This window comes from Physeter macrocephalus, chromosome 14, assembly GCF_002837175.3.
Source record: "Physeter macrocephalus isolate SW-GA chromosome 14, ASM283717v5, whole genome shotgun sequence".
NCBI classification, from domain to species: Eukaryota; Metazoa; Chordata; class Mammalia; order Artiodactyla; family Physeteridae; genus Physeter; species Physeter macrocephalus.
In genome coordinates this window covers 64,954,141-64,966,518 of record NC_041227.1, presented here as the reverse complement: position 1 = coordinate 64,966,518, position 12,378 = coordinate 64,954,141, and the positions used below count along the sequence as shown (strand labels likewise).

Below are 12,378 nucleotides of genomic sequence, written 5' to 3'. Positions count from 1 at the left end.
ACCTGTCTCGTGCACTCCAGTATTCCTAGCCCTTGTCCTGTGCCTGTCACAGAGAGGGCACGCAAATATGTGTGGTCTGAGAGCTCCAAGTGCCTCTTAGATCTAGAACAACTTGGGATGATTTAGCTGTCCCCCACCATCTGGGACATTTGGCAATGTCCGGAGACGTTTTTGGTTGTCACAAGCAGGGAGGGGAGTGGTATTGGCATCTAGTGGGTAGAGGCCCGGGATGCTGGTAAGCATCCTACAATGTGCAGGACAGCCCCCAGCAACAGAGAACTATCTAGCCCAACATGTCAGTACTGCTGCGGTTGAGAAACTCTGGTCTAGAAAGGGATATGATTTACTGAAAATGCTTCTAAAGCCAATTAAATTCCATGTGAACCATGGTGCCCTGTCTTAACTCCCAACTGCATTTATCGGAGGATGGATAATCTTCAATATGAAATGACATATATATTTTTAAATTTTTTGAATTTTATATAATTTTAGACTTAAAGGAAAGTTGCAAAGATAGTATAGAAAATGCCCATATAGTCTTCACTGAGCTTCTCTTAATTTTACTATCTCACAGAACAACTACTGAAATCAGGAAATTAACACTGATACAATATTATTAGCTAAACTTCAGGCTTTGACCAGATTTCTGAGTTTTTCCAGTAAAGTTTTCTTTCTGTCCCAGTATCAATCCAGAATCCTATGTTGCATTTTCTTTTAAGATGTACAATACAATGTGATGACTTAATATATGTATACATTGTGAAATAATTACCACAGTCAAGTTAGGGGTTAATATCCAACATACATAAGAAACTCATACAATTCAATAGCAAAAAAACCCAGATAACCCAGTTGAAAAATGGGCAAAGGATATATTTCTGAGTCCATATCACTTTAATATCTCCTCTGTAACCAGGACTGGGGAAATAGAATAAATAACAGTTTTGCTATTGAAGAATCTTAAGAAGGCTTTCCTCTGAGCCACCACCACCTTCATCTGTATCCCAGCAGGTGCTCAAGGGAAATTAGGTCTTTTCTACCTGGATTCCAGGTAGAGCCCTGCTTTCAGGTTGAGGTTCCTTCGGAGCCCCATTCGGGGTCTTTCCTCCTTCCTTTTTCCTGCAGTCATAGATCTCAGGAAGACCTTGATCCTTTGTGTGCCATCCCCCGCCCCGGCTCAGCCTCCCAGCACCTTCATGGTGGCCTTAGACAATGCCTGCCTTTCTCCCAGCCTGGCCTCCACGTTGGACGTGGCCAGTGTGGGACTTGAGCCTTATCACGCTACTCTCATGCTTCCTCTTCTAATTCCCTCTGCTCCCTTAAATGTCAGGAATGATCTTTTATTCAGTATGAATTTATAATTAATATTGCTTAGAACAGAGAGCTAGAAACTTTTCAAGTTGCTTATGATAACCAGAGTGCGGCTCATATTCCAGATTCCTTTGTCAGCTGGTTGGTTGTTTCTGTGGGAAAAGGTCTTCCCAGTTCTGGGATCAGAAGTTCTAGGCCAATAGAGTAGACTTTATACTCTTTTCATTCCTGAATCCTGGCCCCTATGAGCAGGAAGCCAGGCAGTGCAGGAAGGCAGAAGAGGGAAAAAAGAGTCCAAGGAGTCCACAGGACATGGTGTGAGCCTCTGTTCTGCTCCATACTGGCTGTGTGACCTTTTACAAACACTTGACCTCTCTGAGCCTTGGTTTTCTGCACCGTGAAATGGATATAACAATGCCTATTTTGCGGTGTGCTTGTGAGACTTAAATGAGACAATCCATGTAAAGGGCCCAGCTTGGTGCTGGTCATGTGTTAGGTGAGTGATACATGTTCATTTCTTCCCTTCATTTCCCTCTCCCTTAGGCGATTAGTAAGATCTCAGCAGAACTTGAAATATGCTAAAGTCTCTCCTTTCCACCCAACCTCTCAGCCCAAAACCAGTCTCCAGACTTGTTTTTTCTACCTACCTTACCATCCTCAGTACCAAATTCCCACCCGCCAGTGACGCTGATCTCAGCTGGCATAGGGAGGAGACTGATGTGATTCAGCTCTCCTTAGAGCTGAATCTAAGGCAGTCGTCCAGATTTGTACTTTTATCTAGAATATCTCTATTAGCACAGATGATTCTGGAATTCATAGAATTTCTGTTATTAAAAAAAAATCAAGTCCTCTAGGAGAAGATGGCTTAGAGCAAGGGGTCCATGGTTATGTACAGGCAGACCAGTCGTGCTTAGGGGTCCCCCCCCCGCACCGCTTAGCTGCTCTTGCTTCTCTGTGTCTCTTCTCATGAGAGAAGGTCGCTGTCAAGTGGGCTTTGAGCAGAGACTCCATGTAGGCGGGGTGGCCTCCATTAACTGAGTTTTCTAATTATTCAACTTCTAAAATGACAGGTCTGTAAAGACCTATATGTGTATAATGTACTTTTAAAAAATAACCTTTTTACTTTGGAATAATTTTAGAATTACGGGAAAGTTGCAAAGATAGTCTGGGGTTCTCGTATACCCCTGACCCACTTTCCTCTGTTAACATCTTACATCACCACAGTACATTTATCACGGCTAAGAAACCAACGTTGGTACGTTAGTACTAACCAAACTCATTTTTTTCAGATGTCACCGGTTTTTCCTCTAACAGCCATCTTCCGACCCCTGCTGGCCCCACCCAGAAGAGCACAGGGCATTTAGTCATCACGTCTCCTTACTTTTCTCTGGCCAGTGACGGTTTCTCCGTCTTCCCTTGTTTTCTCACGGCCTTGACAGTTCTGGGGAGTACTCGCATTTTAAAGACAGTCTCTCGATTTGCGTTTGTCAGATGCTTGTTTCATGGTTAGACTAAGACTGTGGGTTTGGGGGAGGAGGACCACGGTGGCGAGGTGCCACCAGCTGGCGTGGTATTGGGAGTGGGCGTGGGTGCTGATCTCAGCTGGCTTACACAGTGACACCAACCTCGGTGCCCTGGCCCAGGGGGTGTTGGCCATCACCGTGCTGCTCTTCCTGAGAGGTGTTTTTCCTTTGTGCAGCTGTTAAAAAACCTGCTCCAGCACCCCCGAAACCTGGAAACCCGCCTCCTGGCCATCCCGGGGGCCAGAGTTCTCCAGGCACATCTCAGCATCCACCCAGCCTGTCACCAAAGCCGTCCACCCGAAGCCCTTCCCCCCCGACTCAGCCGCCCGGCCAGGCCCCAGGCCAGCCCAGCGCCACCTCGCAGCTCTCCGCACCCCGGAGATACTCCAGCAGCCTGTCTCCGATCCAAGCCCCCAACCACCCGCCGCCGCAGCCCCCCACGCAGGCCACACCGCCGCCAGCGCTCGCCAAGCCAGGCAGCCAGGGCCCGCTGGCCCCCGGGGCCCCGCCCGGTGAGCCCGGACTCGAGCAGTCCTCCCACACCCCTCCCCAGACGCCGACGCCCCCCAGCACTCCGCCCCTAGGGAAACAGAACCCCGGCCAGGTGGTGAGTAACCCCGAGACCGCGCAGCCACACGCTGGAACCTTGCCGAGACCGAGACCAGTACCAAAGCCGAGGAACCGGCCCAGCGTGCCCCCACCCCCTCATCCTCCTGGCGCCCACCCCGCCGGGGATGGCAGCCTCAGCATCGCAGCTCCCACCTCCTCCAGAATAGTCACGGGTAAGTGGGAAGTGGGTTCAGACATTTCCCCCGGTCCACCCTACCTGGCTTTTTACTGCTCCCCCTCATTTAGGCTTCCGTTTATATCAGGGGTTGGCAAACTACCACGGAGGCCAGATCTGGCCCTCAGCTTGTTTTTATAGATAAAGTTTTATTGAAACACAACCACACCCATTTGTTGACATATTCTTTCTGGCTAGTGTGCTAAAACAGCAGAGTTGTGTAGTCCTTTCAGAGGTCATATACTTCCAGAGCCTTCAAAGTTACTACTTCGCCCTTGAAGTTTGCCAACCCCTGATGTATAGGTTCACTATGTGTTTAAGAGCCATCTACGTTTACATTTTTCTAGGTATAATGACCTAATAATCCAGGTGGAAGGTATTGTACAACTTGAGCATGACATCCATTTCTTAGTGAATCCCTCATTAAAATGCTTATTTTCCTTTTAAGAGTAAAAATATTCATAGGAAGTGAAGCATTTCAGGTATAATCTTAAAAAACGTGATTTGTGCCAAATTGGATGCTCTGGGAAGGGAGATTTGGGACACGATCATATGAGAGTGCCAGCCTCTAGTGGCAAAGGACAGAAGAATAAATATTTCCTCATAATTCCATGGAAATCTGTTTTGGGTATTGGTGATTGTACAGATTTTACCTACCTAATGGGGTATTTTTTTTATAGACAGTCTAGAACATGACCATTTTCTTTAATTATGATTCTTTTAAAAATTTCCATCCCAAGTGCTCTAATTTACTATTTGATTTAAGGATGGGATGGATAGATTTTTTTAATGTGTTTTCTTAAAATGGTAATTAGGAGCTTTGAATCATTTCTCAGAACAGCCTAATTTTAAATTTTCCTAAGTGGAGCCATTTTTAGAGAAGTAGCTGAAATATACCTTTGGGCCCTCCAAGCGTCCTGAATGACATCTTTGCTGAAAATGAGCAAAGGATACACCCCACACTGGTACCCTAAATGATGAGGGTTAACCAACTAGTCTCGATAACTTTTTTTTTTTCAGGAATATAATACGTGATTTGTGTGTGTTATGAATTGTTAACTTTTTTCTGATGACACTTCAGCTTTTATGTTTAAAAAAACAAAGCCACATTGGTTTGTTTGTTTGTTTCCCAATAGATGCCCTTCCTAGCGCCCTCACAGGTGGGGAAGGTTTCCAGGACTAAGGTCTGTAACCCCCCCAAGCAGCTTCCTGCAGCTCGAAATGCTCCTGCTTAGCGATGTTTTGCAGACGTGCTTTTGACTCTGTGCTCAGGAGCAGCCATCTGACCCCCTGCCATCCATGCTCTAGACATCACTTTCGTTTTTATCAGAAGCACTTTGAGCTGCAGTGCTCCGAATTCAAGAGGTAGATGTCAGTAGATTGCAAGCCCGATTTCAAGCCGCTCAGATAAGATACTAAGAAATGTCTCCTTTCTTTTTGGTAAGCCTTTCACAAGCATTCTGCTCTTTTTAGCGTGATTTCCCTGTCATTGATTGGCTCATCAGCATCCATCCAAAGAGGTCTCGGGTGCAGTTAGCACGGAAAATTGCGTCCCTTGTGACTTGAGCTTTAATTTTTAATTTTCTCTCTTAAGTGCAAGTTAACTGCATGGAGCTTCTTAATTTGGTGTTTGAATCTCTCAGGACCCACCCCCCCGCCCGCCCAAAAATCTTCCTCCAAAGAGCCCACACTAAATTTCTTTGCATTCTGGCATGCTTACATTTTGCTTTCTTAAACCATGTGAGCTTTTTGAAAGGTACTGTGAGGCTCATCTGAATCTTGCCTTTAGGTCCACACTTAGATGGAACCAGGCTCTCGTTACCGCTCTAATCAGCTGATCTGAGCCTTAAGCCTTCAGTGGACTCCTTAGCCAGCGCTTTCACATCTTTGGTCTGAGGAAGACTTTCTATAGATACCAGAAGGAGAAAACAAGAATGCGATCTTTACAACACAGGGGAGGGCACAGAGGCGTGATTCCGCCTTCCTGACTCCTAGGTGATGAACCCAAAAGTCTGTGGTTTCCCAGTTGGATGTGAAAATCACAGAGTGAAATGACTAAACCCTAATTAAGGCTGAGCCTTTTAACACTTCAATACTTGTGACACATCAGAATTTTATTCCCAGATCTTCCCTTTTATTTAGATGAAAGACTACAGACCAGAATTACGTCTGCTCTTTAATACCATTTTTACCTGGGGTGTATTTATTTCAGAAGCTTATTTTATTGATCTGCTATAACACTGCAGTGCTCTGTACTTTGACAATTGTCAGATAAGTGAAATTTGATATTATAAATACTTTTCCTTAGGATATTAGCTAAATATTTTAAAACCAATCTGCGCTTCGAATTCTCCTAACTCAAGAAATTACAGGTCACCACCGTTATCTTTGTATTACAGAGTTAATTTTTAATTTCTTAAAATCCCCTGGATTGCCATTAGGAGTACACAAAAGGCCAGCATTTAGAATTTATGAATATGCTCGTGTTGTTCATGCTGCTATTAACCAATCTTGGATATAGCCATGGGGTATTTCAAGAAGAAAAAAAATGTAACTTCCCTAGACAGGTAGTCCTTTATTATGACATCGTGTTTTCACTTGGGAAACTCTAGACAGACAAATTCCTGAAAACAGGTTATTCATTTAGAGCATTTAATCTTAAGAATTGAATTAAGGCCTGGGGATTAAGATAAACTGTTGGGGGTGATTACTGCTGCTAAACAGGTTTGACAGCCAGTTTGTGGCAGCTCAGCACCAGCACCAGAGAAAGGAGGTATTCTGCTGTCATTTTGAATCTCTTCCTAATTTGTTACTCTAGAAAGCAGTAGGAAAAAGAAAAAAAGAAAGAAAGAAAAAGAAAGCAGTAGGATTTTAGCTTTGCAAGGAAAAGAGTTTACATCTTGCTGTTTTTAAAGTAATAGATTTTAGCCAAGAGTGTTCTAATTTAACATTTTATTAAATAATTTAGATGTATGACCTGCCATATTCAATAGGAACTGAAATTGGAATATTTAATGGTAAGGAAAAGGCACCTGATTGGCCAAAGCATTTTTGCTACTTGATGATCATATTTGTGCACTAATGCCTGATATTAACCGGTCACTCTAACCCTGCCTGCTTGCACCCCTACTAATAGTGCATGTGCTAAAGGAGGCTGGCTTTGTTCATGCTTGCTGCCAAGTACTCTGAATACTAAGCGTGTTCACAGACATGCAGCACGTCATCACCAGGCTGGCCTTGTTACCTCTTTAACTTCCAGTCTCTTCTGTACTGGGCAGGCTTGAGGGGTAGTGGAAAGAGCACACACTAGAATCAGACAAGCCTGAATTAAAATTTCAGCTCACTCTGTGTAACAATGGCATGGCACAACCTGGTTGATCTGTAAAATGGTGACATCTGTGAGAATAACTTTCAAAGGGATTACAGTAGATAAAATAAGAAAAGCATCGTACGGTTCTTAATATACAGGGGATCTAAGTAAATGGTAGCTATTTATTATCATTTTTATGGAGGAAAAAAAAAAAGATAATACAGAGTTAGGTATTAGATTCGTATGTCACCATTTTAAAAACTCATGCCGGGACACAGACGCAGGAGGTCTGGAGCCCAGGCATCCATATTTTGACCCTGATGTGCCACTTGGTGGTGGGTTAAAAAGACAGTGCTCTGGAGTAGAAGATGTTCTTAATTTAGTGAGGCTGAGATTAATTTAGTGAGTCATTTGTCCACTGTATGGTGGTAGAACGAGTCACAATAGTAGTCATCAGACACTTGGCACTTGGTTGGTTCTCATGGCCTTTGCTTTTTAAAATTAAACTCCTTTTATATCATGAAAATAATGCATTTTAAAAAATAAGTATGATACTAAAACAAATTGGGGAATTAGAAACCATAAGAAATCACCCTTCCATAATTGAAAAAGTCCACTATTCATATTTTATTTTTTCCTTCTAGTTTTTTTTTTTTCCTAAAAGGCAAGGGGATGCACAATCATCACTATTTGGCAGATACAGATTTCGATCTTGCGGTTTTATTTTACTTTACATCACATGCTCTTTCCCATGTTACAGTGTAGTTTTTCAATGACTGCATAATATTTCATTAAGCAGATGTATTATTGCTCGTAGTTGGACATTTAAGTGGCTTCTGCTTCTACTTGCACTTTATTTTTAATAAGTAGATGTCAGAATCATGTCAAGATAAACATCCAGTGAGACTGGAACAGAATCTCTCCTTTGACTGAAATAATAAAAAGTTGACTCAGTCTCTCAGAGACGAGTATCTCACAGCCCTGGAAAACTGATGAGGGCTACACGGAGGTCATTCCCTCAGACTGTAGTTTAGAGAAGGAGTTAACGATCGGGAGGGGGCGGACTCACCCTGCAGCCGTGCCTGAAATGTTTCCTTTCAAGGATGTATTTGGCTCTGTTACCTGTCAAAGTGGCTATCAGAATAACCTGGGCCTTTCTGAAGGGGAGATTTACAACCTAAAGCACGTATTCAAAATTGCTGAAGTGACAGACTTTCTAGGGCCATACTCTAAATTGCAGAATGCCAGTTCACACCCTCGGAGGGTCCACTCCTGGATGAAGATACTCAAAAAAGGAAGCAACCAGGCTGCATTAGTCAGAGCCGCAGAGCAGTGGTGAACCACATGGCATTCTGCCTGTGAGCGGAGGCTGTGACCTGGGCCTCTTGCTCCGCTTTCTTGTTTTTGTTTTTGTTTTGTTTTTTTGGCCTCACTGCCGAGGCCTCTCCCGTTGCGGAGCACGGGCTCCGGACGCGCAGGCCCAGCGGCCATGGCTCACGGGCCCAGCCGCTCCGCGGCACGTGGGATCCTCCCGGACCGGGGCACGAACCCGTCTGCCCTGCATCGGCAGGCGGTCTCTCAACCGCTGCACCACCAGGGAAGCCCTGCTTTCTTGTTTTTATTTTTGTTTTTTTTTTCCTTTTTTAATCTAATATCTTTCATATGAACTTAGCTCCAAGCAATATGCTCAAAGACCAGCCCTTCTTGGAATGCATATAATGAAAAATGATGCCTTGTGTAAATCTATAGCCAGAAAGTTGTAGAGGTGTTTAAAAAAATATTGAAGGGCTCCTGCAGGCATCTTTCTAAAATAACCTATATCTCCTTTGCGCTAAGATGAAGCAGAGTGTTTAAGACTCAAGGCATCATCTGCTTAGACACTGTCTTCTCTCCCAGGCCCCTCACCCAAGGGCATACGTCCTCCTCTGGGGAGGAGGAGAGGCCTTCTGCAGATTAAGAACCAGGCTCCAGAGCCCAACCAGTCTGGCTCGGTTCCTCCTTCCAGTGCTGGCTGTGTCGGAGAGTTGAGCCTCCCAGAGTCTCCCTTGCTTATCTTACAGTGGCACTGATGCTGCCTTGGGGTTATTTCATGAGGGTTCAGTGAGATGCTGTGTTGTGATGACGTGTGGAGTGCTTAGCACTACATCTGGAAAGTAGTAGCTGCTCAATAGCATCGGCTGTTGTGATGAAGATCAGTCTCCTTATGAAAGCTGGCTCTGCACACATGCTGTGATTCTTACTGCTTTTTGGGTGTAAACAGATTTGTTGTTTTCTTTCAAGAAATGATCCATATAAAAGTGAGAGAGGGACTGGGGGAAGAAACCCGCCAGCCTCAGGTAAACCAGATGGGGTGAAGTAAAGGAATTTCCCTTGTGCCGCATTTTTTCCTAAGTATGTAAGTAATGTGTGTTCATCATAGATAGCTAGAGAAATTCAGAGAAGTACAAATCCAGAAATTATTTATTTGTGAAGTAAAAAAAAAAGAAAAAAGGAGAAGAAGAAAGATAGCAAGTTTGTCCTCTATAAGGTCTGTGGCTGATAGGTGTTAAGTTTGCATGTAAATATAGATATTAATAAGTAGAAATCTAACTAGTACGTACACTCCCTTTGCATCATGCTTGTCAGTTCCATGGTTCCTTGTAAAGTCTTTGGGCCAAGAAGAGACACTGGCTGATTGTACCATCTGTCTTGTTGAGTTAGGATAATGGTAAAGGGGTTGAATTTACAGTGGATTTCTTGTATCGGTGTTGTCTTCAAGACGTGGCTACTTCTTTACATGAGGCTATCAGAAAAGAGGATTGGAAAGCTGGTTGGTCTAGACTCTTTGGAAAGATGGTTGGATGACTTTTTGTCTCTCCGTCTTCCATCCATCTATCCAGACAGAGAACCACAGCATTTATTGAATGTCTGCGATTAACCAGTCACTGTTCTGGGCACTAGGGACACACCGTAAGCAAGGCAGACACGGTCCCTGCCCTCACTGACTTTCATTCTGCCGAGGACAAATCTGACACAGCCTGTATTCCGTGCACATAGACCACCCTTGACTGTACCATTAGACAGTGTAGTTCAGCACCATTCAGTTGGTTTTACAATTATAAGACCTGAATTGTCTGAAATGACATCCAGCACCTGAACTCTTTTGACACCTTGGCACCTTCATAAATCTAGACGTTTCTCTGGGTTGTGGTGCATAGGAAACCTCGACGGGTGGGCCTTCCAACCCAGGAGTCACTGAGAGTAAAGGGACGCCCCAGGAAGTAAGTGGGTCTCGCAGCTCAGAGCTGTGGGCGCGTGTCGGATCAGGAGCCAGTCTCAAAGCAGGGAGCCTCCCAGGGTGCACCTGCGTTTGCCAGCTCTGTCTGTGTGGGTGAGGAGCAGGTAAAACAGAAGTTCTGCTGAAAGCAGCTCCCAGCAAGGGCAGACACGGTGTACCTACACCACAGCAAGTACAGAAAAGCAGCTCTTAAGCGTAACAGGGAAATCCCAGCACACCCACCTCCCACTCTCCCTCCCTCCCTGCTCCCTACATGACTAGCTCTAACCTGGCAAAGTGAAACTACCACAAATCTGAACGTCTCCCTTCTCTCTTCCACCAGCCCTAAAATCCCCAGCAAGGCTCATCATTTGCTAGAACTCACATCTACCAGAGAAACAAATTCTTCAAGACAGAAGGGCCTGTCTCCCCCACTTGGCTGTAGGCTGCATTAAATCTGTGTCTGGCTTGTTCACTGTTGTGTCCTCACAGGTAGAATGTGGAAGGTGCTCAGTAAGTACCTGTTTATGAATGAAGGAATCTGAGGCTCACCGTCTCACTAGGAAGAGGGCTGTGATTGGTTAAGGTGTCTTGTGAGCATGGGAGCGAGGGATGATGGCTCAAGGACCGTGTATTTACCGTCTTGCTGAAGGAGTTCCAGCCAACATAATAAGACGTGAAAAAGGAATTGGAGGTATGTAAGTATTGGGTTGGCCAAAAAGTTCGTTTGGGTTTTTCCATGTTACAGAAGAACCCGAACGAACTTTTTGGCCAGCCCAATATTAGAACTAGATGAGAAAATTAATAATTGTAGGAGATTTGGTGCTCCACTTTAGTGACTGCAGCCAGGGGTGCTTGTTCCCCCCTCCCACCCCAGGGACATTTGGCAGTGTCTGGAGACATCTTTTGTTGTCACACTGTGGGAAAGAGAGCTGTGTGCCATCGGCATCTAGTGGGTTGAGGGCAGGGAGGCTGCTAAACATCCTACAGTGCACAAGACAGCCCCACAGCCCAGAGTGATCTGCCCCGATGTCACTAGTGCCGAGGTTGAGGGCATAGCATTAATAGCAGAGGACACTCACCCACCTCAGAGGAGGGAACTTTTCCCAGTGAAGCTCAGCTCTTCCTGCAGCCCAGATGTTGTCAGGAGATTTCAATTCATGTGTTAGAGACATTGGTAGGAATAAGGTTTCCTCTCCTCAATCACAGCAAGCAAATCCTTCCAGGGTTGCATCTCTGAGGACTGCCGTGCGCTCACAGAAAGGACCACCAGAGCCAGGAGGTGGGGCTGTGCCACGTGGCTGGCTGCCCCTGGGGTGTCAAAGGCTTGACTCAACTTCTCAGGGCTGATGGTGCCTCTAGTAAGGGAGTGTGCGTGCATGGGCTGACTCTCAAACTTTCCAGCTTCTCCTCTCCTCGGGCGGCCTCTTGGGTGTTACCACGCATTGATACCATGTCTCCTCGTGTTTTTGTCCAGACGCCAATTCTAGGGTTTCAGAACCGCTTCGCAGCATCTTTCCTGAAATGCATTCAGACTCAGCCAGCAAAGACCTGCCCGGCCGCATTCTGTTGGATATGGACAATGATACAGAAAGTACCGCCCTGTGAAGAAAGCCACCCCCTGCCCTTGACCCCTTCCACCCTGGTGAGTGGAGCAGGGGCAGGCAGACGTTAATCTTCGCAGAGCAAACAGCGAGAAGCTTTCAGTGGAGGGAGAAAGAAGGCCTCACCATGCAGGACATGGCCTTCTCACAGCCTGAGGAGAGAGCCGAGGCTGACACTTAAAGCTGAATGACCTGTGTCTTGAAGAAGTTGGCTTTCTTTACATGGGAAAGAATCATGCCAAAAAAAAAAAAAAAAAAAAAAATTTTTTTTTTTTAAAGAAAGAAAGAAAGAAAAAAGAAATACCTACAGTGGAAAGAGTATCATTGCTGAGGCATGCGTAGGAAGCGTTTGTCACTGCTATTATTGCAGGCAGCGCCATCAGCAATTTGGAATGAATAAAAAGCAACGCGTTAACTGTCTATTTAATAAAGTACATCCATTACGCAAGTCACCTGCTTCCTGCTACTTGGACTTCCGTTCTTATATATCACAAGGGAGGTTCCTCTCCTTCGGACGTGCTGCAGAATCATTTTGTATGAAGTATGGTCTGTGTCTCCCCGACTGCCTCAGAACCACAAGCATTGGTGGT

General features: G+C 45.1%; 1 protein-coding gene across 12 annotated transcripts in view; it reads left to right on the top strand.

Annotated features, from left to right (window-relative positions):
- Positions 1 to 12,158, top strand: part of ARHGAP17 (Rho GTPase activating protein 17) — a 90,677-nt gene extending 78,519 nt beyond the window's left edge. For 3 of the 12 annotated variants that reach the window (XM_024123539.3, XM_024123543.3, XM_024123538.3), the window contains 2 exons: positions 3,011 to 3,616; positions 11,662 to 12,158. In XM_024123539.3, the coding sequence (XP_023979307.1) occupies positions 3,011 to 3,616; positions 11,662 to 11,792 (737 nt within the window). In that variant the 3' untranslated portion in view covers positions 11,793 to 12,158. Of the gene's footprint in view, positions 1 to 3,010; positions 3,617 to 4,754; positions 5,059 to 6,586; positions 6,636 to 10,676; positions 10,879 to 11,410; positions 11,546 to 11,661 lie in introns of all 12 variants that reach the window. The other 9 variants (XR_008619339.1, XR_008619338.1, XR_003682990.2 and 6 more) reach the window with 9 other exon arrangements.
- Positions 12,159 to 12,378: the final 220 nt, after the last annotated feature.